This window comes from Odocoileus virginianus, chromosome 14, assembly GCF_023699985.2.
Source record: "Odocoileus virginianus isolate 20LAN1187 ecotype Illinois chromosome 14, Ovbor_1.2, whole genome shotgun sequence".
Lineage (NCBI taxonomy): Eukaryota > Metazoa > Chordata > Mammalia > Artiodactyla > Cervidae > Odocoileus > Odocoileus virginianus.
The window spans coordinates 28,580,601-28,608,344 of record NC_069687.1 but is presented as its reverse complement, the minus strand read 5'-3'; the positions used below and the strand labels follow the sequence as shown (position 1 = coordinate 28,608,344).

Sequence of the window (27,744 nt, the reverse complement as noted above, 5' to 3'; positions counted from 1 at the left end):
TACGTGAAATCTTGGTGGCTTGCTGCTAAAATTCTCCTTTTTCTATCAGTTTTCATTTAGTAGATAAAATGCATGTATGAAAAATAGTCTTTTTTGAATGTAGTCACAAAGATTAGATCACATGATGTCTAGGTATAAATATGCATTTTCAGCCCCTTCATGTTTGCTGTGCAACTCTTGAGGAGCCTACAGGGATTTGAGGGTTTTCATGTTGTCTGAGGCTCTTTAATAATTATGAAAAATAAACTCTCCAAGCAAGATCCGATAGAAATATTTGGTCTCCTCCCTCTTGACTCCTGTATTATGCTTACAGGATGTCTATCATTTGGAAGGAAGGGTGATGCAAGGTGGAGTAAAGTCACAACCATCCAGGACCTAGAGAGGAAGACAGTACATGAGCTATGTAGTCCACAAAGGGCTCCCAGCACACTTCAGTGCTTGTTCTGGAGCACTGGGCAGGTAGAAGTGATTCAATGTGGGGCCACATGCATGGAACGTAACAGGTGATGGTTCCCAGCAAAGGGTCATCCTTTTCCAAAATGTTGAGGGGCCTCCTACATGTGGGTTTATGACTTCTTCTGCAGAGGGGTGGTCACTGCTGGTGAGTAAGTGGGGAATAGGCAAACGTAAATAAAAGTTTAGAATTCTCTCTTGGGATAGAACTTGGAAGCTTTAGGTATCTTTCTTACCCAAGAATCAGACAGCAAGGCAGGTCACTCCAGTGAAACCATTAACGGGGATAATGCGGCCAAAGGATAATGTGCTTCCTACTGTACTCAGTAACTCTCAGCTCTTTGTCATGTCCTAGGTCTTAGGAAAGCCTCTTTCCAGCGACACAACCTTGGCCACGCTGTTGGTGCAAGTGGAAGGGTCCTGCTTCCCAGTTAAGGCCAGTTTTGTTAAAGGGGGAACAATACTCCCCATTTGTACCACTACCCACCCCCACAGGTGGTGTTGGGGTGCATATGAGAGAGCGCCCATGTGACAGTGGGACTTGGGGGACAAATATCAGGGCTCTAGGATCTGACTGTTCCTCCTCTCCAGGAAATTCTGTCCCCACCTTGAATGATAGCTTTTTGTTTGTTTTATTTTATAAAATCAAGGACGGGGAGCAATTACTCAAAGACACCACATTTTCCTAGATGAAATGATCTGACATATAAAATGAAAGAAGTTGTTACAGACTGAACTGTGTCCCCCAAAAACTCAAATGGTAGAACCCTAACCCCACCCCCATGAGGGGAGATGCCTCACTCAGCCGTGTCCAACTCTTTGTGACCCCATGGACTGCAGCCTGCCAGACTCCTCTGTCCATGGAATTTTTCCGGTTAAGAATACTGGAGTGGGTTGCCATTTCCTCATCCAGGGGACCGCCGCGACCCAGGGATCAAACCTGAGTCTCTCTTTACCACTGAGTCATCAGGGAAACCCATGAAGGGGAGACAGGACTTTTAAGTGAAAGTGAAAGTCATGTCCAACTCTTTGTGACCCCACGGACTGTAGCCTGCCAGGCTCCTCTGTCCATGGAATTCTCCAGGCCAGAGTACTAGAATGGGTAACCATTCCCTTTTCCAGGGGATTGTCCCAACCCAGGGATTGAACCCAGGCCTCTCTCATTGCAGGCGGATTCTTTACCTTCTGAACCACCAGGGAAGCCCTTTAAACGGGTGATTAAAGTCAAATGAGGTCATTCGGGTGGGGTCCTAATACCACAGGACTGTGTCTTTAAGAACCTGGGTGAGGACACAGCCAGTGGCGCCTTCTACAACCCAGGAAGAGCAGACTCGCCAGAAGCCAACCCCAAAGGCACATTGATCTCAGACTTCCAGGCTCCAGAACTATGAAGAAAATTAAATTTCTGTTGTTTAAGTCACCTGGCCTGGGCTTCCCTGGTGGCTGAGTGATAAAGAATCCACCTGCCAGTGCAGGAGACATGAGTTTTATCCCTGGTCCGAGAAGATCCCACATGCGGCAGAACAACTAAGTCCGTGTCACACAACTACTGGGTGTGAGCTCTAGAGCCTGGGAACCTCAACTACTGAGCCCGCACGCCACAACTACTAAAGCCCGCGCACCCCAGAGCCTGTGGTCTGCAACAAAAGAAGCCACTGCAAAGAGAAGGCCGTGCACCAGTAGAGAAAGCCAGCACAGCAACAAAGACCAATATAGTCAAAAAGAAATAAGTGCATATTAATTTACTCACCTGAGTCTTACAGCAAATTCCCATTGGCTATCTATTTTACAAATGGTAACATAAGTTTCCGTTTATTCACCTGGTCTGTGGTGTTTTGCCATGGCAGTCCATGCAGACTAATCCAGAAGGCAGGACTGATCCAGAAAGCAAAACTTGATCCAGAAAGCAGACTAATCCAGGAGGTTCTGGAACATGTCTTGCCCTTTGCTGAGGTGCCTGTTAAAACTTGGACTTCCCTCATAGCTCAGTCGCTAAAGAATCTACCTGCAATGCAGGAGACCCAGGTTCAATTTGTGGGTCGGGAAATCCCCTGAAAAAGGAAATGGCAACCCACTCCAGTATTCTTTCCTGGAGAATCCCATGGACAGAGTAGCCTGGCGGGCTACGGTCCAAGGGGTCTCGACAGCAGAACACGACTTAGTGACTAAACCACCACCACCTGTTAAAACTTGACATCTTTACAGGATAGTGTAAATTCTCAAAGGACTGACCCCCTGGAGAAAAAGGCATCTAACAAGCTTTCTGTTGGTTTGAACAAAGACTCCTGGAGGAAAGGCACTCCCTGATCGAAAGACAAGAGCAGCTGTGTGGTTTAGCAGCATTTCCTTTTCCAGAAAACATCCACATTTTGAGTGAGAATCAACTCTTGTATCTGTAAACACCTCGATGACTTTTTGCAGATTTCTCAGTAAGCTCTGTATTCTTGCCTGCATCCTGGAGGGACTTTCAAATGCTTAGTTTGTTGCCCAGAAAACACTAACCCTTCGGTTATTATTTGTCAACTTCAGCTGAACTTCAGAAGAAAATATCAATGACTGCATTTCTGAATTCTGAACTTGCTGAGGGTGGGAATGAGAGTGTTGGATTTATTCCCCTGTCCCATCCCCAGGGCACTTAATAGAGGGCATGCATTTGTCATTCAGCAAGTGTTTGTTTAGACATTGACCTTTAACAAAACAAACACCCACCCATTTGAAATATCTAGTGAAGACTGTTAGTTAGTTCTTTTCACATTTGAATGAGCTTTGCTCATGTGTGCCTCAGTTTGACTCAAGTTTCTCAATCTGTTTGTTTTTCTTTTTTTTTTTTTTTGAAACATTCCTGGTGTTATGTCAATAAAACACTATAAAACTGCAGTCTTAAGACAATCAGCAGAACATCTCAGTCATAACTAAAACCCAACCCAGGAATTTGAAATGCAAATAAACCATTTTTTTCTTGAATTTTCTAAACCAGAAGTACATAGTAAATACAATCCAGTAATACAAATGGTTAAAGAGCCTGGAACTTTAACTTAAGCTTTATTTTCTTTTACAGTGCTGAGTTCATAAAACACTTTCTGCATGATGCTGTTTACTTTCAATAATTTGAAAGCTATCTCTAACCCTTGTGAGTCAGAAGAACGGACTGAATCAGAAATGCAATAACTTTGATCACATAACAGCACGATGATCATAAGGTAAGTGATGTCTCTAAACTGTTTTCTCTACATCCATTGGTGGAGGTTGGTGGTTTAGTCACTAAGTTGTATCCAACTCTTGAGACCCCATGGACTGTAGCCCTCCAGGCTCCTCTGTCAAGAATACTGGAGTGGGTTGCCATTTCCTTCTCTGGGGTACCCTCCCAACCCAGAGATCAAACCTGCATCTCCTGCATTCAGGTGGATTCTTTTACCACTGAGCCATCAGGGAAGCCCCTTCATCCGCTGCTTTTGTTGAGATGCTTGTATTGTTACTTTGAGACGTTTCCCTGTACCATGATTTTGAAGTCGTACGACAAGGATTTGTGGGGTCCACACTGGGGCCTGGAAACACTTCTGCTCTTCCTTACCTGTGAATGAAATGCTGACACGTACAACTCAATGATCACTGGGGAAAATCATTGCTTCTGATTCAAGCTCCTTCATGTTTGGAGGCTGATTCCTATTGTTCTCTGTCAGCCAGTGCCTACACTGGAAACCTCTCTGACTTTTGACCCTTTGAAAAAAAAGAGCAGCTTGTGTTTTTGTTTTGGGGTTTGTTTTTCTCTCCTGCCACATCTCCTTTATTTACTCTGCCCATTTCTGGTCACGCATGCCCGAGTTCTGGCCTCTTCCAGTCCACATTCCTACAATCTCCTCTCTCCACTCAGAAGCTGACTACATGGAAGTTGTTTCAAGTGCAGTGGTTTGGATCATCTGCAGAATTCGACAGCTAGGGGCTGGTGGGCTCATCTAACATTGAAATCTTTAAATTCAGGGACTTCCCTGGTGGTGCAGTGGTTAAAACTCTGCGTTCCCAATTCAAGGGGCTTGCAATTCAATCCCTGGTCAGGGAACTAGACCCCACATGCTGTAACTAAAACCCAATGCAGCCAAATAAATAAATATCAAAATAATAATAGTACAAATAAAAGATAAAATAAAAATTCATTATCCATGTCAAAAAAAAAAAAAGAAAAGATCTGGCACCCCTGGGCCAAGCTCTGGCCAAAGCAGAGTAGCAGCTGCTCTTTAGACCAGATGTCCACTGCTCAGTCTAACCCAGGCCCCACTGCTCCCCCAGCACAGTTGGCCCCCAACTCATTTTGCTTCCCTCTCTGGTTTCTGAAGGCCTTTGAGTCCGAGGGCTCTTATCTGCAACCAGGGTCGCTCGGTGGATCAGGTGAGGACAGTAACACCCGCCCACATTCCAGGTCACTAATCCAAACCTGCACAGTCTGACATGCCAGCCAATGGCCTCACTGAGCACTTAAAACATGGCTGAGGTGGCACAGACAGATTTTAGTTTAATTTTTCATAATTGTTTAAAATAATAGCATATCGGCCAGTGCAGATCTAGACCAATAGAGATCATAAGATTGAAAGATTTTGTTACTCAACACGAGTGTTGGTCTATTATTAAGCTACTTAACTTCTCCGAGCCTCAATTTTCTCATCTGTGGAAAGGGATGATATCAGTAACAGCACTGTGGAAGTGAAATGAATGTCTCCTATAAGAGCACGTACGGTAAACAATGTATAAGAGACTTTTCTTGCTTTTCACCTTTTGGGAGACTAGGCAAGCAGTCGGGCAAGCCGCTGATCAAACTAGTTGGTTCTGTGCTGCAACCAGCCATATTCCCTCAGGCATTTCCTTTCCACAGATGACAAAATTGAGGCTCTGAGAAGTTAAGTAGCTCATAAATGCCCCCGTGGCAGATCTAAGACTGAAATCCAGGTCTCCTGACACCAAATTCTATGTTGATGTCACAGCGAGGACATTATAAGAAGAGAACACTATACAAGCAGATAAAGCTATTCTCTTGTGAAACATGGAGCCATTTCTTTTTTATTCCTTTTTTAAAACATTTATTTATTTGGCTGCCCCAGGTGGTAGTTGCAGCGTGCGGGATCTTTAGTTGCAACATGTGGGATCTAGTTCCCTGACTAGGGATCAAACCTGGGGCCTCCTGCATTGGGAGTGCAGAGTCTTAGCCACTGAACCACCAGTGAAATCCCTGGAGCCATTGCTGAAAGCAAACACCAGCACAGCTCTTTGGATGAGTTCTGTAAGGTGTTCACCGTGCTAGCATGTGAAGCAGGCTTCGTCCACATGATGCACTGAGGCCAATGTTGGGCTTCTGTCCTCACCAAGGGGCCCGGGTACCAAGTCCTCAGTCCCTGGAAATAAGTCTCCTGGTTGCAGACTTTGGGGAGGCCTGCAACTCTAAAGCAAAGCGTGTGAGTCTCTCTGAGTTTCATTTTTCATATATTCAGAGTTTTATTTTCCTCCTTCCCTTACAACATTCCAACCCCTGGGCTCAGAATTCACACTGAATGAGCTCCCAAATGCAGAGAAACATCCTTTAATTCTTGGTTCTCCTCACAGCCACATCCCCACTCCCTGAAGAAACTTCACCCTGCACACATGCCCGGAACGCGCCATGGACTCTAAGTCACTGAGGATTTCCATGAAATTTACTGACTCTGAGACTTGTGAGACATTGGAAACTGAAGCCCTGTTGCCAGAAGCATGTGTTCAATTCTGTCCAGTGGAAATAGAATGACAGAATTTTAAGTTGAGAAGAAGCCTTCCGAGTCCACTCCCACCCAAGGCAATGGAGGGATGGGTGTGCACACGTGCTCAGTCGTGTCCCGCTCTTTGTGATCCCATTGACTGTGGCCCACCAGGCTCCTCTGTCCATGGGATTTTCCAGGCAAGAATACTGGAGTGGGTTGCCATTTCCTTCTCCTGGGGAATCTTCTCAGCCCAGGGAGAGAACCGGCACCTCCTGCGACTCTGGCATTGGCAGGTGGACTCATTACCACTAAGCCACCTTGACTCACCCAAGGCAGAGTCAAATTTAAACCCCCACTGACAGCCCCAACATGCTGCCCTTTTTGGATCTTTCACTCCCCAGACAGACACATGTAGGGAGAAAATTCATGTTTTCTTTATTCTCTTCTTCAGCTTTTCAATTTGTTATTTCTTTTCTGTTTGGAATCAACAACTAAGCAGTGATAGGATTTGTAGATTTCATCTTGTCCTTGACAAAGCAAGAGCAGGTGTAGAGGACAAAGCAAGTGGGATGTGACTGAGAAGGGTGGGCAGCAGGAAGACTGGTGAAGACCTGGCCGAGGACCTGCTGTTGGCCCCACGCCTCCCACTGCATCTCCTCGAACCCAAGTACTTGGAGCTCCTGAGGCCTGAGGGGACCTGTGGTCTGGGTCGACCTCACTGCCCTTACCTTTGAATGGATGGCTCACCCTGGGCCTTGGCCAGAAACTGCGAGAAGGGGTGGGAGCAAGATGGAATTTGGAAGAAATGGTATAACATGAATGAACCTTGAAAACTTTGTTAAGTAAAAAAAGCCAAACCCGAAAGTTTATACTTTGTGTAATTTCATTTATATAATATGTACAAGATATGCAAACCCAAAGAGACAACCAACAAACATGGAAGTTGCCAATGGCTGTGGGGAAAGAAGAGGAGTGACTCCTCTTGGGTACAAGATTATCCCTCCATCCAGCACGTCACGCCAACTAGAACACTTTTTCTCTCCATTTACCCTATGACTGGCTTCTTCATGAGGTCTCACCAGGTTTCCATCCAATTATTCAGTTGAATTGTTGTACCTCTTCTCATTTTCCAAAATTCTCCAGTGTATTTGTTCATTAGCTTGCTGTCTATCTCACCCACTAGAACTTCTCTGTCCGATACAGTGGCCACATGTGACCAGGAGCTGTTGCCTGTTGTGCAGAAAGCATTGTCTGCACTTCAGGAAGCTCTCTTAGGTAGCGCTGCACTAGACTGTAAACACCATCAGAGCAGGGTCCTAATTTTCTTGGTCACTGCAAGATCTCTAGCATCTAGAACAGTACCTGACATACGGTAGACTCACTAAGGAATAAGCAATGACAATGAATTGAATGAATGAATGAACTGGAAGGTTTGTCAGATGGGCAGCAGTGGAAAGGAGATAAGGGAATGCTGAAAACAGTCTGAACAGGACAGAAAATAGGAGTAAGAAAACAAGACATTTGTTCAGATTCTTCTCATCATTCTCTACTCCAATATTTCATGTGGAGACTATCAACTATGATAGTCTCCATAAAGAACATTTTTATCTTAATTTCTTTTCTACATTTTCCTGTTGCAGAATGTGTTCAATATTATAATTTGACGCAAAATAGCATACCATCATGAAATACATAGAATGCAGTGAACTTTATGGATTTACTATTAACTTCGTTTTCATATCCAACCTATTAATTCAGTGTAGAGTACTACTGACAAGGTAAAAATTTAGTTTGATAAAGAAACTTTGATGGGATTTTCCTGGTGGTCCAGTAGTTAAAACTCTACATTCTCAATGTAGGGGTTCTGGGTTTGATCCCTGGTCAGAGAACTTGATCCCACATGCTACAGCTAAGACCCAGTGCCGCCAAATAAATTAAAAAACAACAATAAATTTTAAAAGAGCCTTTGACTCTTGAAGAATTTTTAAATAATCCTTTGTTTCATCAAACTACAACATAAGAATTGCATTTATTTTATGGCTTTTTTTCTTTTACTAATATTGAATGCAAACTCCGAGAGATGGTGAAGGACAGGGAAGCCCGGCATGCTACAACCCCTGGGGTCTCAAAGAGTCAGGCACGACTTAGTGACTGAACAACAACAATAACAGGACTATAAGATAAAAATAAAATATTAAATAAGTAGGTGACATTCCACTGTTTTCCCAATTTGCTGTTGTTTTTTGTTTTCATTTGGTTTGGTTTGTGTTTTGTTGAGGTTTTTTTTTTTGCAAATTTTTACCCAAGATCTGATTGTAACTTTGCTACCACCTTCTGGCAAAATAATGAATATCTTATGATCCTTAATTAGAACGAATTTCCATAATTTTGTTTATTTGGTGTTTTATGTTTATTTCAACCACATCTATCATAGCTAAAACCAAAAACTTAAAAGGGAGGCTTCCCTGGTGACTCAATGGTAACTAAGAAATACCACCTTAACCAAGCTGTCGAATTTGGCACCACTTAATGGGACAAATAAACATCATGTACCTCCTGATAAAATGTACCAAGATAGTTACTTCCCTACCTCAGTATCCTTGCCAAAAATGCAGAACTTAAATGTATCAAACATACATCAGAAAACTTATATTGAGAGACATTCTACAAAATAACCAGGCAGTATGTTTCAAAATGTCAAGGTCCAGAATGATGGAGTAGGTGTTTCAAATTAGAGGAGACCCAGAAGGCAAAATGAAAAAATGTGTGATCCTGGATTGAATCCTGTACCAAAAATAAGAACATTGATGGGATGATAACACAATTTGATTAATGTCTGTAAGATTACATAACTGTACTATATCAGTGTTAGTTTCCTGATGTTTATAGTTATATGGTCATTATATTAGATACTGACGTTTTAAGGGCTTCCCTGGGTCTAGTGGTTGAGAATCAGCCTGCCAATGCAGGAGACACGGGTTGGATCCCTGGTCCTAGAAGATCCCACATGCCACAGAGCAACTAAGACGTGCACCATAACTACCGAGCCAGCACTCAAGAGCCCGGGAGCTGCAACCCACTGGGTTCACGAGCCGCAACTACTGAAGCCCAAGTGCCTAGAGCCCATGCTCCCAACAGTGAGAAGGCCCTGCAGTGGTAGCCAGGGCACTGCAAGAAAGAGGAGCCCCATTTGCCACAACTAGAGAAAGCCTGCAGCAATGAAGACCCATAAATCTTTAAAAACAAAATTAAGAATCTGAGTGGAGTGCTTATAGAAATCTTTAGTGTTGCTACTGTATCTTTTTAAAATATGAAATTATTTCAAAAAGAATTTAAAGGTCTTTAAACTACAGACTGAGCTCTGTAGGGCCCTCACCAAGCCTCTGAGGTACTGTCACTTATGGAATTCCTGGTCACTTTCTCCTTACGTATCAAAGATGACTTCACCCACTCAATACCCTAGTCTTTCTTTTCCCCGACCTATTCATCTAAAGCAAATTTTCTGCCTCTTCTCAGCCACCTCTGAAATCTTGAATTCAAGTACCCAAATTATAGCTTGTTTACCTAAAGTCCCAGTCCAAAAATTCTTTGAGTTCACTGAGACATCCAATCCACTAATAATACCGTTCTTCCAGTATCCATCACCTACCCCCTTCCCCACATCGTTTACTACCCTCCTCCTTTACCCAACTTCCAGGTCCAACACTTAGTCTCTTGCAAACAACTCCCTTGGCCATCTCACCCTCTGTTCCACTCACCTGCAAGACTCAATATTCCTTAAACTACAGAAAAAGATAACTATTGTAGGGGGGGAAATCTTACAAACATGCTGACTGGCCCATTGAAAACCATAAATACAGGGGCGGTGCCCCCAGGGAGCGACCTGAGGGCCAGACTGCGGGCGGAAAAGGGCAGCGCCCCCGCCCAGGGTTCGTGAGGCTGCCCATGGAAGGCTAATACCCCCACGAGAGCTGTTCGGAAGGGGGCGCGGACGGCTTTGGATGGCGGAAGATTGGGAGCGAAGGAAAGAGCGTTTTCCTTGCCAGTGAATCGTGTAGAGTACACTTGTCAGTCTCTTGTCTTCTCTTCACCACGGCTGCTTCTGATATCCAGGTGAAGGAACTGGAGAACCGTGCCTCAGGTCAGGCTTTTGAGCTGATTCTCAGTCCTCAATCAAAAGAATCTGTCCCAGAACTTCCCCTTTCCCCTCCTAAGAAGAAGGATTTTTCCCTGGAGGAAATTCAGAAGAAATTAGAAGCTGCAGAAGAAAGACGCAAGTCCCATGAAGCTGAGGTCTTCAAGCAGCTTGCTGAGAAACGGGAGCACGAGAAAGAAGTGCTTCAGAAAGCGATAGAGGAGAACAACAGCTTCAGTAAAATGGCGGAAGAGAAGCTGACCCACAAGATGGAAGCCAACAAAGAGAACCAGGAGGCACAAATGGCTGCCAAACTGGAGCGTTTGCGAGAGAAGGACAAGCACATTGAAGAAGTGCGGGAGAACAAAGGCTCCAAAGATCCTGCTGATGAGACTGAAGCCGACTAATTTGATCTGAGAACTGACTTTCTCCCCCTCCCCTTCCTAAATATCCAAAGACTGTACTGGCCAGTGTCATTTTACTTTTGCCCTCCTGACAAATATTCTAGAAGCTGATGTAGGACTGTATGGGTAGATCCAGACGGTATGATGTTCTAGGGGCTAAAGGGGAGAAACGAAAAGTGTTTTACTCTTTTTCTAAAGTGTTGAAGTCTTTCTAATGTAGCTATTTTTCTTGTTGCATCTTTTCTACTTCAGTACGCCTGGTGTGCTGGGTTAATTGCTAGTACTGTATTGGCTCCGTGAAAACATGTCTGTGAAAAGAGTATGTAGTGGCTTCTTTCAAATTGTTAGATGCTGAATATCTGTTCGCTTTTAAATCCCAATTCTGTCCCGATCTTACAGACGCTACTGTACTTGAATGGTTAATAAAGCTGCACAGTGCTGTTGGTGGCAGTGGAAAAAAATAAATAAATACAAATGGACATTAATTCTCAAGTGGAAACTAATACTACCAGACACCCTTTTTTCAAAGTCTCAGTCCCAGTGTTGGAATCAAGATCTTTGGTCATATTTCATTGCTGGCATTCCAATAATCATTGGGAAAGGAAGACCGTGAAAGTGTGACACAGAATGTCCCTGTGACTTATTTCTTTTCATCCGTATTGTATTGTCATGATGCAAACAGAAAAAAAAAATTCATTTGGACTTTGTAAAATGAATTCCAATCCTTTCACATCTTTTAAAAAAAAAATTATTATTATTCACAGGCATCACCCAGATCACCCAGCCTTCTTAGTGATTCTTTCTGACATTGCTCCAAGATCAAGTCCCAAATTCAGAAAGAACACTTGGAAATGGTATGTGTCTGTCATATAAAAGATACTATTTGGTCTCTACCCTGTTTCCTGGTACCTGGAATCTCTGAAGTGGTACATGTCTTGCTGTTTGCTAATGAGATGACTGGGAGCTCCTGGACAGCCTCAGGGTGGGGGCTGGTTGCCAAGGGAACCAAACCTGTGATTAGAGAGTTGGAACTTTCAGTTCCACACCTTAATCTCTGGGGAAGGAAGAGGAGCTGGAGATCAAGTTAATCACTATAGACCAGTGATTTAATCAGTTGTGCCTACAGTAATGAGGTCTTCATAAAAATAAAAATAAACCCTAAGCGAAGGGGTGTGGTGAGCTTCTGGGTTGTTGAATATGTGCAGGTGCCAGAAGGCCCTGTTCTCCACTTGGGCATCTCCTCCATCTGGCTTTTCCTGAGTTGTGTCCTTGTACAATGCACTGTAATCTAGTGAGTCAACTGTTATTCTGATTTCTGTGAGCTGTTCTAGCAAATTATTGGGCCTCTAGTTTATAGCTGGTCCATCAGAATCACAGGTGACAGTCTGGACGTGTCAGCATCTGAAGTGGAGGAGGGAAGTCTTGAGGGCTTGAGCTCTTAAACCTGTAAGATCTGACTCTAATTCCAGGCAGTGTCAAAACTGATTTAAAGGACCCATAATTGGTGTCCCTAAATAACTGGAGAATTGCTTGTTGTAAGCGGGGGATAAAAATTCATATTAGGAGACCAGACGAGTTTTTCCACACAGCGTCCCTAACACCAGTGCCAATCAAAACATGGTACTGGTCCAAAATGAATTAAGTACAGAAACTGTGAGTAGGCGCCCAGAAACACTTTACAGGAACTTGACATTGGTGCAACATCCAAGCTTGGGGTCAGCAGCAAAGGGCAGAGACCACTCAGGTTTTGTCTCCCTCTCAAAGGAAAGCTGCAGGCCTGAGCCGAGTAGGAGTCACAAACAGCAGGACCATGTACTATTTTAACTGAGAGCATATGCAAAAATCTAAAAAACATAAGCACTTCCTTTTATAACTTGTAGTTTTTACAATGATGTTGATTTTTAATCAGGTTATTTTTTTGAGTTTATAATTTTATACTACCACCTAAACTGGGAAAGTAATTTATATTGTTTATTAGCTTGCTTTTTTATTTTTACCATTTAAAAAGATCTAATAATGTTTACAATCATGATAGTAGATAAATTTTGGCAGTTTGGTTACTTACCAATCAGTCTTTTTTTTTTTAGTTTGAAATACTTTGCAACTTTCAGAAGAGTTGCAAGAATAGTACAAAGAATCCCCATAAAACCTTTAACCAGTTTTTAATATTTCACCAATTTGCTTCATAATTTCATTTGTACTTATTAATATAACATCAGATGTTCTAGTATACTTATTGATGGAACAAAAAACATAAATGACATAAAAGCTAACACTTTGACATCAAGAATATAATCTTTATGATAATACAGAAGCTGATCATAAACAACTATTATCATTTGCTGAAGTACAGTGGTTACCGAAATGGGAAGTTTTGTTGAGAACGTTTGAACTCAGGAACAAACTCTCAATTTTAAAAGTTGGCTTCTTAAGTGGGAAAAGAATTTGAAAAGGAATAGATACATGTATATGTATAACTGAATCACTTTGTTGACACCTGAAACAAACACAACACTGTTAATCAACTATGCTCCAATATAAAATAAGAAGTTTAAAAACATAAAAATAAAAGTTTGCTTTTCTTTCTTAAAGATACAATTTAAACAGCTGTGTTTACTTATTTGCCTGATAGCTTCAGTACTTTAAATGATTTTAATGCTTTCATGCAACTTTTTCAATGGCAAATAAGATCGAATGGTTATAACTTGGAAAAACAAAATTTATAAAGACTGTATTAACATTTACCATAACTTAATAACATTCATCAATGAATACTTTAGATAATGGAATGGAATGTTTTTCATTATATTTTCATCAAAAGATGAAAATGTATCTTGATTTCATTTCTTTCATCAATATATAACTTACTTTTAACTATAATAATACAGAATGAATTGTTAAAATTGACTACTTACAAAGAATTGAAGCTCAATTATGGAAATATAGCTTCCCTTGCTTCACTATACATTAAGGTAAAATGTAGTATCTTGAACCTGCCCCTGTGAACTGACTTCTCTACTATATATGTTATGAAAACAGAACATAAGAACAGTTGATACATACATTAACCCCTGTCACTAATACTGTCATCAATTCAATTTAGATTAGATAAATTTTAACAAGTGAGAAACAAGTTCACTTACATTAAAAGCCTATTGTTTCTATATAGCAAGCATTGATACACATTTATATCAAATACTTGGTACAAAACTTAAATATTGATACATATAGTGTTTGTTCAAAACTTCATTCAGGCATTTAACATGAGGAACTAGCAGTTTCACTCTATTTAGTTTTGTTTACACTTGCAATGAATTATATGTACAGTTATTTTCTTTTCCCTATGTTCTGTTTGTTCTGATTACATTTATAAAATGCTATGTGTTGACTCATTTAAAAATCACAAATTGTGTTTTGGGTGTACTTTTATAACTTTTCTAATAATTTTTTGTTGTATTTTACAAAAGTATTGGCCACAACCAATTGGAAATGACAGATGTTTCACTACAGGTAATTTGTTCAGCATGGCTATCCCTTGGACATTCCCTAGATGACCACTAGATGGTGACCAAGGATCTTCTCCCTGACGGCTTGTGTGATCTTTGGAATGGCTCCTTCAGTTGAGAAAGAAGGCATTTCATGTGCTAAAGCTTCTCCATGTAGTCTGGCAAAATTGTCAGACCTTTCCTATTTCTGAAGCCCATAGGGAAGGCAATTCAGTCTCCCTTATATGGGATGTGCTGCGTGCTAAGTCGCTTCAGTCGTGTTCAACGCTGTGCAACCCCATGGACTGTAGCCCGCCAGGCTCCTCTATCCATGGGATTCTCTAGGTAAGAATACTGGAGTGGGTTGCCATGACCTCCTCCGGTCTTCCCAATCCAGGGATCGAACCTGCGTTGGCAGGCAGGTTCTTTACTACTAGGGCCACCATATGTAACTGTTGAGATTGACTGATACAAATGAAGATATGGATGTTCATATTGATATGTTTTGCCAGTTGTTGATAGGCTTCCCACATGCACAGGAGCTTATCCATACACCAAAGTTGTTGAAACAATTGCCGTCACATCTCCCCATGACACTTAACTGCCACTCACTCAGGAACCACTCACAGAATGTTCCTGTATTTAAAAATAAGCTGTAGGAGTTCCCTGGTGGCCTGGTGGTCAGGATTCTGGACTGTCACTGACTGCCATGGCCCGGGTTCAATCCCTGGTTGGGGAATGGGGATCCTGCAAGCCATGTGCTACAGCCAAAATAAATAAATAAATAATAAAAATAAACTTGATGCTATTATAAAAGCACAAATGAAATATGCTAAAGCTTCCCATTCACAGGTATGAGAACCCAACCCAGATAAGCCTCCATAACCAGAGCAATTCATTCCTTCAGCCACTGGAAGGGTGATAAAGATCTGCTTATCACCAACATTTTTATAAACCGCCAAGGCCTTTAGCTTTCAGAACATTCCTCCCCTGTAAAAAGACCTGTACCAATGCGGCAGAGGGGGCTTCCTTGGTGGCTCAGCAGTAAAGAATCTGCCTACAAGGCAGGTGAGCTGAATTGTATCCCTGGGACAGGAAATCCCCTGAAGAAAGAAATGGCAACTCCCTGCAGTATTCTTGCCTGGGAAATTTTATGGACAGAGGAGCCTGGTGAACTACAATCCATGGGGTCGCAAAGAGTTGGACAAGACTCAGCAACTAAACAACCATCATGGGGCAGACAAGAAGATGAAAACCTGTCTGTGACCAAAAGTTTATATCATCCCCTGTAATAAATTATTCAGGCTTCCAGGTCAGCTACTTGTGGCTGGAATCCTGATGTCCAGCTTGGTTTTCCTGCCTTGGGGACTTACGCTGTCCACTCTTCAAGGTGGCCAACGTCTCCTATCACCTTTCAAGTGAACAGAAACTTCCTCGTCGCCTTATCTAACCCTGACCATGTCTGTTTAAGCCATCTGGCAACCAGCTTTGGGAGCTGAACATGCTGGAAACCTCTTCTCTGTCAAGGGCAGTGTGTGGCAGACTGGCAGCCCCTGGTAATTACCCCTGCACAGCAGAAGGCAGTCACCCACTGATGGCAGTAGTCTCACGGTCCCCTGACAGCCATGAGTCTCTCTGGTATTGAGATGGGACAAAGAGAATATGTAGCTGTGGACTAGAGAGGAGTTTGCCTGATTAAATTCAGGGGACCAAACTTTGAAAAACACTTCCTTCTTGGATTGATGATTTCTAGTTGATGATTTTAGGAAATGTTTACTTTTTAAAAGCTTTTTAAAATTAATTACCATTTATTTATTTGGCCGTGTTGGGTCTTCATTGCTGGGCAGGCTTTTCTCTAGTTGTAGTGTGCGGGCTTCTCTTATTGGGGAGCACAGGCTCTAGGGCGTTCAGGCTTCAGTAGTTGTGGAGCATGGGCCTAGTTGTCCCGCGGCATGTGGGATCCTCCAAGACCAAGGATCGAACCTGTGCCTCCTGAATTGGCAGATGGATTCCTATCCACTGTGCCACCAGGGATACCCAGGAAATGTTTACTTATGGCCATTGATATGATTGTTTTTAGAAGCCACATAGTGTAAGTGGAATAAACACTCTAAGTGAATCAAGTCTTTTGCAAGGTCAAAGACCAAGGTTTAAAGACATACTTCCTTTGATTCTAATCTGGAGGTCTGGGCATCAGAGACTCTTCATCCCCAGAGCAGTTCTCTCTGTTAATTGTATTCACCAATTACCAGTTTCCCATTTTGAAAAGATATACTCATATGAAGCTAATTCAAGGGGTATATTTATTAAAATTAGATTATTCAAAAAAGTGTGGGTAAAGGTCAGGAAAACCAGAGGGTAACCATGCTTTAATCCTGGGCTACTAATAATGGAGGAGCTGTCACATCCCACCATCAAAATGTGAAGGACAAGAACAGTTACGGGAAACCCAACAGAAGAAACTCACAGGCAAGCAGCAGTGATGAGAAACACTGCCAGCCTGATGTGATCCCAACTCTCCCCCCTTTCATCAGGGACCAGATCCAACCAGAAACAAGAGAGCACAGCCTACTGATGTAATCTATCTATATCAGCCTCCCAGGATAGAGAACAAGGTGCAATGGGTCTGGAGAAATAGAACCTATTTCTATGTACATATATGTATATAGCTATATGTGTGTGTGTCTGTGTCTGAGTCTCTGTGTGTATGTACATATGCACTCCAGAAGACAGGTAGGTGGGTAGGCAGAAAGATAGAGATAGATACATACACAGGGAAGAGATAAGAGACAAAGCTAGAGCTATCACCCAAGACTTTTTGCCTTCAGCATCCTTTCTGGTCCTTCATCTAATGGAAAGATCGAGCCCCTGTCACAGAGTGGGCATGAAGTTCTATCAACTATCATGTCAGTACTAGTTGCTATCCATTTTCTTATACTCCTATCTAGAGAAAGGGGAGGGAGACAAGAAACGATTTACACAGAACACTGCTATGATACTCAGGACATCCAAAGGCCTCTGTTGGTCGTTGTAGCTACCTTTTCCCACGGCCCATTCTATGTGCCCCTTAACCTTTCCCAGCATCTTGGCTGGATCAGGATTACTTACCAGATGGCGAGTCCAAACTATTCATTGCTACAGTGTTTGAGTCCTTTTCTCTAAATGTGATTGCAGTTTTTCACTCACCAGGACAACTGATCAAGGGAGTATAAAATATCAATAAATGCCCAAGACAATTCATCAAGGGAGTATAATAAATGATCAGTAAATACCCTGGTTTCCAAACATAGTTCTCCACAGCCATCAATCAACTCAATCTTACAAAACCTCCCTTCTCTGCCTCTAATTGGTCAGTGGCATGAGAAGCCCAAGAGGACACACTAGGTCCCCAAAACTTAAGTGCTTTTCAAAGAACTGCATAAAAAGGATGAGGGAAGAAGGTATTCTAATTTAAAATGGAGAGACCTGGCAATCTCCACCTTAACTAACCTAGCGATCAAACAGAGTAAAACAACCTGGCCTGAGGTGCCTTCCAGTGTGAGACATGATGTGCAGATCCTTGAGACACAGATGTACAGAACAGACTTTTGGACTCTGTGGGAGAAGGTGAGGGTGGGATGTTCTGAGAGAATAGCATTGAAACAAGTATACTATCAAGGGTGAAACAGGTCACCAGCCCAGGTTGGATGCATGAGACAAGTGCTCAGGGCTGGTGCACTGGGAAGACCCAGAGGGATGGGATGGAAAGGGAGGTGGGTAAATCCATGGCTGATTCATGTCAATGTATGGCAAAAACCACTACAATACTGTCAAGTAATTAGCCTCCAACTAATAAAACTAAATGAAAAAAAAAAAGTGCAGATCCTTACCCATGTATCAGTAGTGTTCCTCACCCATGTATAAATAGTATTCCTCACCCATGTATCAAGTGTTCCTCACCCATGTATCAAGTGTTCCTCACCCATGTATCAATAGTGTTCCTTACCCATGTATCAATAGTATTCTTCATCCATTTATCAATAGCATTCATCACCCATGTATCAATAGCATTCCTCACCCATATATCAGTAGTGTTCCTCACCCATGTTATCAGTAGTGTTCCTCACCCATGTATCAGTAATATTCCTCACCCATTTATCAATAGTGGTGTTCCTCACCCATGTATGAGTAATATTCAGTAGTGTTCCTTAACCATGTATTAATAGCATTCTTGCAAAAGACATTTCACCTGAATTGAGCCATGAAGAAACAGACAAATCCAGAATGTGGGATATCCTACAAGACACTTGGCTTGGACTCTCTTAAAAAAAAAATCAGTGTTATTGAAAACATAAATAGAAGGTAATTATTCTAGATTAAAAAGACTAATAACCAAATGAGAGGCATGAACCTTGATTAGATACTGCATCAGGGGAAGAAACAACATTTAGGGGAACAATTGGGGATATTTAAACTGGTTTTTAGGTAAAATTACTGAATTTTTCTAAGTTCTGATAATAGTGAAATTCGGTAGAAGAAAGTCTTTATTCTTGTGAAAGACACTGACGTTCAACTGCTCTCTTCAGGAAGAGCATAAGCACAACTGTTTGGACCATAAACTAAACTACTGTTTCTTTCCATGGAGCACTGCTTTTATTGCAAGAACAGCTGAAAAATTATGATTACTCTGACTTGTAGAGTTGGCAGATTTCTCAAAAATGAACAAACTGAACCCAACACTTCAAGGAAAACAACAGATAGCATTTGTTGCCAATGGTGTAATTCAAGCTTTTAAGCAAAAATTACATAGTGCAACTGACCTTTAAGAATCTACCATTTGTGAAGTTTTGTGGTTGTTATCAAAGAGTATCCATAATGATCTGAAAACTCTATTAAAATACGGCTCCCTTTTGCAACAACACATTTCTGGGTGGCTGAATTTTTTTTTTTCACATACTTTGACCCAAACAACATATCATGAATAGTTCAGCAAAAAAGAGAGAATGTTCAGCAAAGGAAGCGAATTGAATAGGTGAAGGATATAAGGGTGTTTGTTCCTTTTACTATTTGTTCAACTTTTCTGTAGGTTTGAAAAGTTGCAAAATAAAATGTGTGGAGGGAGAAATTCAAGTCCCAGGTCATGGGGAGGGAACATAAACATTCTTAAGTGGTCACTAGATAGAGAGGCCACTCCCACCTATGACCCCCCTGGTCTAACATACTTAGCGGCTACTCCTCCAAACACTCTCTAGGCTCCTCCAGTAGACTGGAGAAATCATCAGATGTCTTCCTCTGTTTCTATAGGCTTTCTCCAGGAGAAGCCCTAGAATTCTAGCAGAAATGTTAGGATCTAATGCTGGTTTTAGAACTGGAGGCAGTAGCAGGTGGTGTGGCCTGCTTCTGCAGGCAACAGAGGTCCAGGGAAATCTGGGGCCCAAATGCCATCTCCTTTCCCAACCAGTGCCCTTCGCGGTTTCCCTGGACTGGGCATTAATCGGTGCTACAACTCTGCACTCCTTACAACCATCCTGGGCTTGTTCTGGAACCACTGTGACCACAGATGACGGACCCTTTCAAAGCTGCCATCGAGGCTCTCTAGCTCCTCATGTGTCTTAATGTTTGTGTTCACAGCTTTTATTTTTTCCTTCCCTAGGTGCTGGAGACCTGGGTTGGAGACCTGGCTTCAGCCCCTGGGTTGGGAAGATCCCCTGGAGGAGGACATGGCAACCCACTCCAGTAGTCTTGCCTGGAGGAGCCTGGAGGGCTACCGTCCACGGGGTTGCAGAGAGTCGGACATGACTGAGTGACAGCACAGCCCAGGTGCTTTCCCAAGAGCGTCAAAAGTGAGGCGCCTGCAAAATCTTTACAGTTACAGCTAGCCAGATTCATTCAGGTGCCACAGCCATTATCAGTTGTGTTTCCTGACTGGAAGCTTCCATGCTACCACACTGATAAGTTTAAGTGGTTGTGGCCTCACCATATACCACAGTTGACTCCTGTCCCTTCACCCCCACCCCTGTCCTCTCCACATCTCAGAATACAATTCTGAGCATCAGTTTCCTGGGGTCATTTCTGGAGCCTATTACTGTAGCAGTCACAGTGCCAACAGGAAGCAGGTGGTACACTCAAATCACAACTTGAGCAGAGTTTGAGACCATTTACAAACATGAGTAGACTACAGGAAAAAGCAGCAGCAGCAACAGACTTTATTTCCTTGGGCTCCAAAATCACTGCGGACAGTGACCATAGCCATGAAATTAAAAGACACTTGCTCCTTGGAAGTAAAGCTATAACAAACCTAGACAGCGTATTGAAAAAGCAGAGATGGGACTTTGCCGACAAACCCATACAGTCAAAGCTGTTTTTTTCAGGCCCTCCCAGAGGCTTCCCTAATAGCTCAGTTGGTAAAGAATTCGCCTGCCATGTGGGAGACCTGGGTTCAATCCCTGGGTTGGGAAGATCCCCTAGAGAAGGGAAAGGCTACCCACTCCAGTATTCTGGCCTGGAGAATTCCATGGACTATATATGCTCCATGGGGTCACAAAGAGTCACAACTGAGCGACTTTCACTTTCAGGTGACACAGTGGTAAAGAATCCACCTGCCAATACAGGTTCGATCCCTGGGTCAGGAAGACCCCTGGAGAAGGAAATGACAACCCACTCCAGTCTTTTTGCTTGGAAAATCTCTTGGATAGAGAAGCCTGGCGTGCTACAGTTCACGGGGTCAAAAAAAATCAGACTTGACTTAGTGACTAAACCACCAATCCATGATTTTTTCAGTAGTCATGCATGAATGTGAGTGCTGGATCATAAAGAAGACTGAGCACTGAAGAATTGAAGCTTTTGAATTGTAGTGCTGGAGAAGACTCTTGAGTCCCTTGGACTGCAAGGAGATTGAACCAGTCAATCCTGAAGGAAATCAACTCATAAATATTCATTGGATGGGCTGATGCTGAAGCTCTAATACCTTGGTCATCTAATGCAAAGAGTTGACTCACTGGAAAAGACCCTGATGCTGGGAAAGATTAAAGGCAAAAGGATAAGGGGGCAGCAGAGGATGAGATGGTCAGATGGCATCCCCAACTCAATGGAGATGAATTTCAGCAGACCCTGGGAAGTAGTGGAGGGCAGAGGAGCCTGGAGGGCTACAGTCCATGAGGTTGCAATTTCCTGGTGGGGTTCTGCACTGGCCAAAGTCAGCCAGGAGCCAGAAAGCAGGGGAGCCTGATGCCATGCCCGTCCAGGCTAGCCAACCAGGGCCAGAGTGGAGAGTGGATCTGAAGGTGCTCAGGAGACAGGGCATGTGTAGTGTAAAGAGCCTTTAGTTTCCAATTTCATGCCCATTAAAAAGGTGGGAGGAAGAAAATCAAGCCTGATTTTACATAATTCTCTCCTCTTTCCCAGTATTTTTTTTTTAATTGGTTTACAAAGTTGTTAGTTCTAGGTGTGCAGCAAAGTTACACATATATGTATATCCACTTTTTTAGATTATTTCCCCATAAAGGTCTACAGAGTCTTGAGTGGCTTCCCAGTATCTCCATGACAAATTATAAGTTTTTCCTATATGATCGCATGGCCTATGGTACCCAAGTTGTTGGCGAACAGGAAATCCTAGTCACTATACTCAAGAATAATTCAACCTACCTGTTTGAGGAGCTGTGGCTAGGGGTGCGACATCTAACTGGAGCAAACCAACACCAACTTTCTCTACGAGTTTAACCTTGACTAAAGGGTTCAGCAAAGTCATCCACCCTGACGCACCACCAGGTGCTAAGGATGCAAGTATGGACAACAGCCCCTTCTACTGCTGCTGGGAATGCGGGGAAGTGCTTTTTCTGCCTGTGCCGGGTCTTCATTACTGTGCCCAGGCTTTTCTCCAGTTGCGGCAAGAGAAGGCTTTGGCGGACTCTTAACCAGACCTACCAGGGAGTCGGAAATGATTTCAAGAAACTGAAGATGTGCTGGGTTAGGCGCTAATTCTACCTTATGAAGACAGTGAAAATCAGGGTGAGGGTTACTTTGAGAGGGTCCATTGCTAAATCAATGACCCACAAGTCAATTTTGCCGTTGTCCAAGGTCTAGACTACAGGAACACAGGTAAACACAACCTCAGGTTTTGGAATCAGCCAGATGTGGATTCCAATCCTGCTTCCTCCACTTACTGTGTTGCTGTGACCAAATCAACTGTTTTCTGGAGACCTCAATTTCCACCTAGAAAATATGAGTAATAAGAGTATCTCCTTATGAAATGATAACTATTAAATAGAAAAATTAGACTCTCAGTATCTGTCACTGTCCATACTCCTCCATCTTGGCACTCAACAAAATGGGACTTATTATGCCACTGATAGTTTACAGTAAGAGACGTTTTAAAGGAGATAAACTTCCAATACTTACAGGAAAGTTGTGAGCATGCTGTAGTTTGTTGCTGCTTGGAGATTCCTACAGCAATTGAAAAGGTTGCAAAAACCCAGACTATAATGTGTTTTTTAATTTCTTTTAAAGTTATCACACCCGTTAACCTTCTGGAGGCAGTTTTCTAGCAGAAGTGGCTTGCTGACAGCACTACTTTGAACACTTCTTTTACAGCAAGTAACAGCTTTCCTTCTACTTAGAAATTCAAGAGCCATTGTTACGGGACTCCAATGTATTGAAAACGTTCTCAACTGTTTCTAAGAGCCTTCTCTGCCTATCAGTTAATGACTCTATGGTGAGCAAGAAGCATTTCTCCATATTCAGGGGGGGAAAAGTGTCATAAATCAAAAAAGAATCTACTTATTAGTGCTTAGATACCAAAAGACCTTTGTTTCTGAACCAAGAATTTTAAGGAAAACCATATGGCTTCTAAAATTATTTTTCAGTTAATAGTCTTCAAACCTCACCATCAAAAGGTAATTTCGAGCCTAGATCAAGGGCTGAAATTCTTAAATTCCTCAAAATCCTCAGATTATCTGCTGTATTTCTGCACTACCCTTTCATCTTTTTGGATCACTCAAGGTGTGAGTAAATGAAAATGCTTTCTATATGTCAAGGCCAACGGGACAGAGGCAGCAGACCTCATGACTGGCTTGTGCAGAGTTTGACCACGCTGCCCAAACAGTGCTGGACAAGTCCATGGTCTAAACCTGAGAAGCTCAAATGTGTGTGTGTGTGTGTGTGTGTGTGTGTGTGTGGTCTGATGTGTGTGTTGGGGAGTAGCAGAGAGTGGTGTGACAGCCAAAATGATCAGATTTCTGATGTTAAAACAGGGAGAAGTACGTCATAAATTTTTTTTTTTAAATTATTAAAAGTACTCAGTTAAGGTTGCACTGAGGAGTAAGTCCCCAGAAAACAAAAGTGGAAAGTGATTGAAATTGTAGCTGAGGTCACTTCAAACACGCACTGAAATCAGCCAACTCTGCACGTCAGATGCTGCACACTTTCAGTCACACATCTGCCCCTGATCCACATGCTTTCACAGCCGCCCATTCCATCTTTCATTCACAACCAAGCTGTCTCCAACTCCTCAGTCATCCGGCTTCTAGGCCTTGTCCACCCTTGAGAACATCACTCAGGACCTACGAACTACCAAATCACCAGAGATGTCAATGGTGTAAAAGCAAAGGAAGTGAAGAACTGTGTCAAAGTGGAGACTAACCACCAGATGGGTTGTAAGCTTTTCCTATAAAGACATTATTGGAACAACTGGCAAAATTTGAAAGGAATCTCTAGGTGAAGGGATATATGAGAATTCTCTGTATCGTTCTTGCAGTAACTTATTTGGGAATTAGAAGGGGGCCAAACTGGAACTTCACATCACTTCTGAGACACAGGAGCTACAATACGCACTATTTTAGCTAAGTTCTGGCTTAGATGGTAGAAGCCCCTCGCATACAGCATTCTGTTATCAAGGTAGGATATAGTATCCAACTGCTGCGATTCAGGGAAAGTGCTTATTTTCTACCAGAGTTTTAAAAAAGTAAGTGGCCTAAATCATTTCCAAGCTAAAATAAGTTACCGAACAAAAAAACTATTCAAACTATCAAGAGCCAGAGAGTGAAATAAGGAGAGAGAGGAATGCTTCATTTGAGGCAGAAACAGTAGGTCCTTGTTAGTCCAGGACTAAATGGCTTTAAAAGGAGGTCTGGGAAGATTTGAACTCTGTGATAAACTGACATGAGGTCAGGGAGTGTCCTGTGTAGCAAGGGCTTTAACACAAGCCCTTTGACACAAAGGGCTGTAAGTCTTGAATAAACTGCTATACAGTAAATAATTCTGCATAATATTTTAACATTTCATGCTTCTCAAACTCCTTGCATATACCATAACTGCTTTGAGCCATACCACAAAACTGCAAGGTCAGTGATTAACTGTGTAGATTCCAAGTACTATTTTCTTCTTGACTGGATTTTTAAGTCAATGTTTTATTAAAATTCACAGTTGATCAAGTGGAACAAGAGTTGATCTCTCTATTCCAGTGTTAAGTTTCCCTAAATGAAAATTTAAACAATGGGAGATCTCAACTAAGCAAAACTACTAATCAAGGGGAAAAGTCTTTATAAATTAAGGAATAAACAAGGAATAATCAGACCGCAAAGCACTCATACAGGTAAAAGAGGCCACCTTAATATTTTTCATTTTTCCATTTGGATCAAGTAAATGAAAACAGACAGGACCTTACCACCCAGTCTCAGAGGTCCTTAGAAGATTTAACACTCAAAGGCTAATCCACATTCCAAAGCATTCACACAGAAAAGGTGCCCTAGTTGTTAACAAAACCTATTCAACAGATAACTTAGCCATTCACCTTCGGGTCTGTGAAACTGGGATGACACAGAGGGCACATTTCTTGTTTTTATTTCAACATTTAAAATATTCACAGATGCAGTATTATATTCATCGACATCTCCATGGAAGATGTACCAAACAAAGCAGACAGGTATTCCACAAGTACAGAATTACATATTTGTTAACCATGTGAATGTTTACCACTAGAGTTTACCTAGAAAAACACCACTTTAAAAAAGAAAAAAGTGTTTTGAGTGTTTCTCTGAATTTCCATAAAAAGTGAGTTGCAAATAATTTCAGGAGACATCCTAAGTATTAGCGCTTTTAAATTTCAGAATTTTATAGTACTCTTCTAATATACCCCCATCAGGAACGCATAATAATTAATACTCAGTTCTTTCACTTTTCCCCTCAATAGCCAAGCCAGGATGTACACTTTTTCCTTTCTTCCTAAACACATCATGTAGAATAGGCTGATCATCACAGCATTTTGACTGGCTAATGAGGTAGGAGCATTCTTCTTTCAAAAGAAGTTCTTAGGCATTTATGAAGCAAAACAAGAAGAAAATTATTAGGAGTTTTTTTCTAGTGGTTGTTCTTTAAATAAAATGCCAAGAGCCCTGGAAACTGGTCAGATGCTACCTGTAGTTTAAAAAGACATAGAAGAAAAACTCCTTAGAGAGGCCCTGCTACTGCACACATTCAAGGGCTGGCATGAATTCAATTAATTTTGGCCTTACCAGGTAAGAAACCATTGCCTCAAAATGCCATACTTTCTTCCTGGAAGAAATCTTACCAAGAAGGTAAAGTTGAAACAAAAAACATTACCCTATCTTTTCTTTCCAGCACAAGTTATTTTCTCTTCTTTTAACCTAGTTCTCATCCCTTTCTAAACACACAAGAGATTGATAATTTCTGTATATTATATATTCAGTAATGTATCAAAATGAATTTACCAAGAACCTTACCAAAAATCTGCCAGAGAAACACTCCTTAGGTGAAAGTGTTAATGACAATGTTAAACAGCTAGAAAATGCCTAGGTAACAGATTTCAGCACCATCTCTGTACTAGCAGATTGTTTCAAAATGCATGTACCTCCTAATTTCACATAAACCTAGGAAAGTTATTATTCCCTTTTCATTTATACCAAAATCAGAGTTATGTGTTCTAACTACTCTTTCTGTATATATAATAAGGAATCTTTATAAATCTACCCAATTCAGTTACTATGTTCCCAAATGAGGGGGAAGTTTTCAAACAAGTATGATTTGTCTAAAATATGTATTCTGAACACTTTGGTACCTATTATGTGATATAGGCTAAAATATCAGAAAGGAGGATTTATTTCCTCAATTAATGCACATATTAGGGTTACTGCTTAAAAACATTTCTAAAAAAATCTTAAAAATGTCAAAGAAACATAGCTGCCAGAAAAAAAAACTAGTTAACTCCATGTGGCCTGGCAGACGGTTTTGAAATAAGTCCTTGACAATTCTACTATAAAATGTTTTAGACGTAATAATCAAACTTGGTATTATAGTGCAACTCTCTGATATGGCAGTAACCATTTGTGATTTGCTACCAAATGTCAGAAACAATTTTTCGCGTCTTTAAATCTTTTTTTACTGTTCTATCTAGAACTATGTCCTGTCAATGTGATTAAAATATCAGTATGTCATCATCTAGAGTGAAGAGAATTCCTTCCTCTTCACTGCCACCTTAATCTGTTATAGTTCCTTTACATTCTAAGGCACACCATGCCCTACTTATTGCTACAAAACCCCTGAAATCTGTGCCTCAGCCTATTTCTGCTTCATCATTATGGCTCAATGAAAATCAATTGAGAGTGCCTGCTACAACTTAGTAACATTAAGTCTAGAATGCCATTGTCCAGTAGATGAACTGCAAAAGAACCAAGTCTACTGAAGCAAAGGCCAAAAATCACAAATATGTGCTCAATATGCTCTTTCCCCTAAAAACTGACACTTACTATAACAGTTAAGCTCAGTGATATCTCTGGCTGTCCATAATCCATACTCAATGCTATAAAATAAAATGTTAGGCCAGTAAGCTTTCATAATTTTTATTAAATCCTAGTCTAATGTAACAATATCTGATTTTATAGACATCATCCCATGGTGAGTATGTATAATAAGTGAACGCAAACCAGACACCTAAGTTATTATTTTCTGCAGACTAAGCAATAAGATAACAACTACACAGAATACTACAGGTAATGACATACATTTACTTGCTCGGAGTTTTCAAACAAGCCATGTTGTTTATCAAACTATATCTCCTAATACTTAATACAGTAGAATTAGTGATTGTAGTTCTCATATATTTTACTTACAAGTACCTTATTGAGATAACTAACATTTTGACAGTTTCAGACTTTCCAAATTAGCACAACATATTCGAGAGAAAGAGCAAAGGCAAAATGAAAATTGAACATGACAAGATAGTTCTTAGAAGGAAACAGAGGGAAGAAAAAGGGGGGAAGTGAAATATCACTGAGATCGGGGAAAAAAAAATCAAACAAGTCCAGACATTTGATTAGAACAGATCAACTATGAATTTCACAAATCAGAAGTTTATAAATTCAATGCAAAGCAAACCCTTTTGAATGGAAAGGCTGAGCTGAAACTAAAAGGTAGATAAACTGTTATTTTTGGCCTTAAACAGTATCAACTCTTCTGATCAAAGAAGGCCACAACAGTTAAGATTGTATTACTTGATTTTATTTTACACTAGGTGGTGGACACAAAAGCAATCCTCCTTAATAAAACTGACAATTAGC

General features: G+C 41.5%; 1 protein-coding gene across 1 annotated transcript; it reads left to right on the top strand.

Moving 5' to 3' along the window:
- The first annotated feature begins 9,999 nt into the window (after positions 1-9,999).
- On the top strand, positions 10,000-11,181 carry LOC110147742 (stathmin-like). Its single transcript, XM_070476409.1, has 2 exons — positions 10,000-10,102; positions 10,156-11,181. The coding sequence occupies exons 1-2, from the start codon at positions 10,000-10,002 to the stop codon at positions 10,713-10,715; spliced, it is 663 nt and encodes a 220-aa protein (XP_070332510.1). The 3' UTR covers positions 10,716-11,181.
- Positions 11,182-27,744: the final 16,563 nt, after the last annotated feature.

What these genes read in the sequence shown, in the direction of transcription:
- LOC110147742 (XM_070476409.1), top strand. Translation starts at nt 10,000, where the DNA reads ATGCTGACTGGCCCATTGAAAACCATAAATACAGGGGCGGTGCCCCCA. An exon ending in GGGCAGCGCCCCCGCCCAGG is followed by an intron (nt 10,103 to 10,155) that starts GTTCGTGAGGCT and finishes GCTGTTCGGAAG; the next exon opens with GGGGCGCGGACGGCTTTGGA.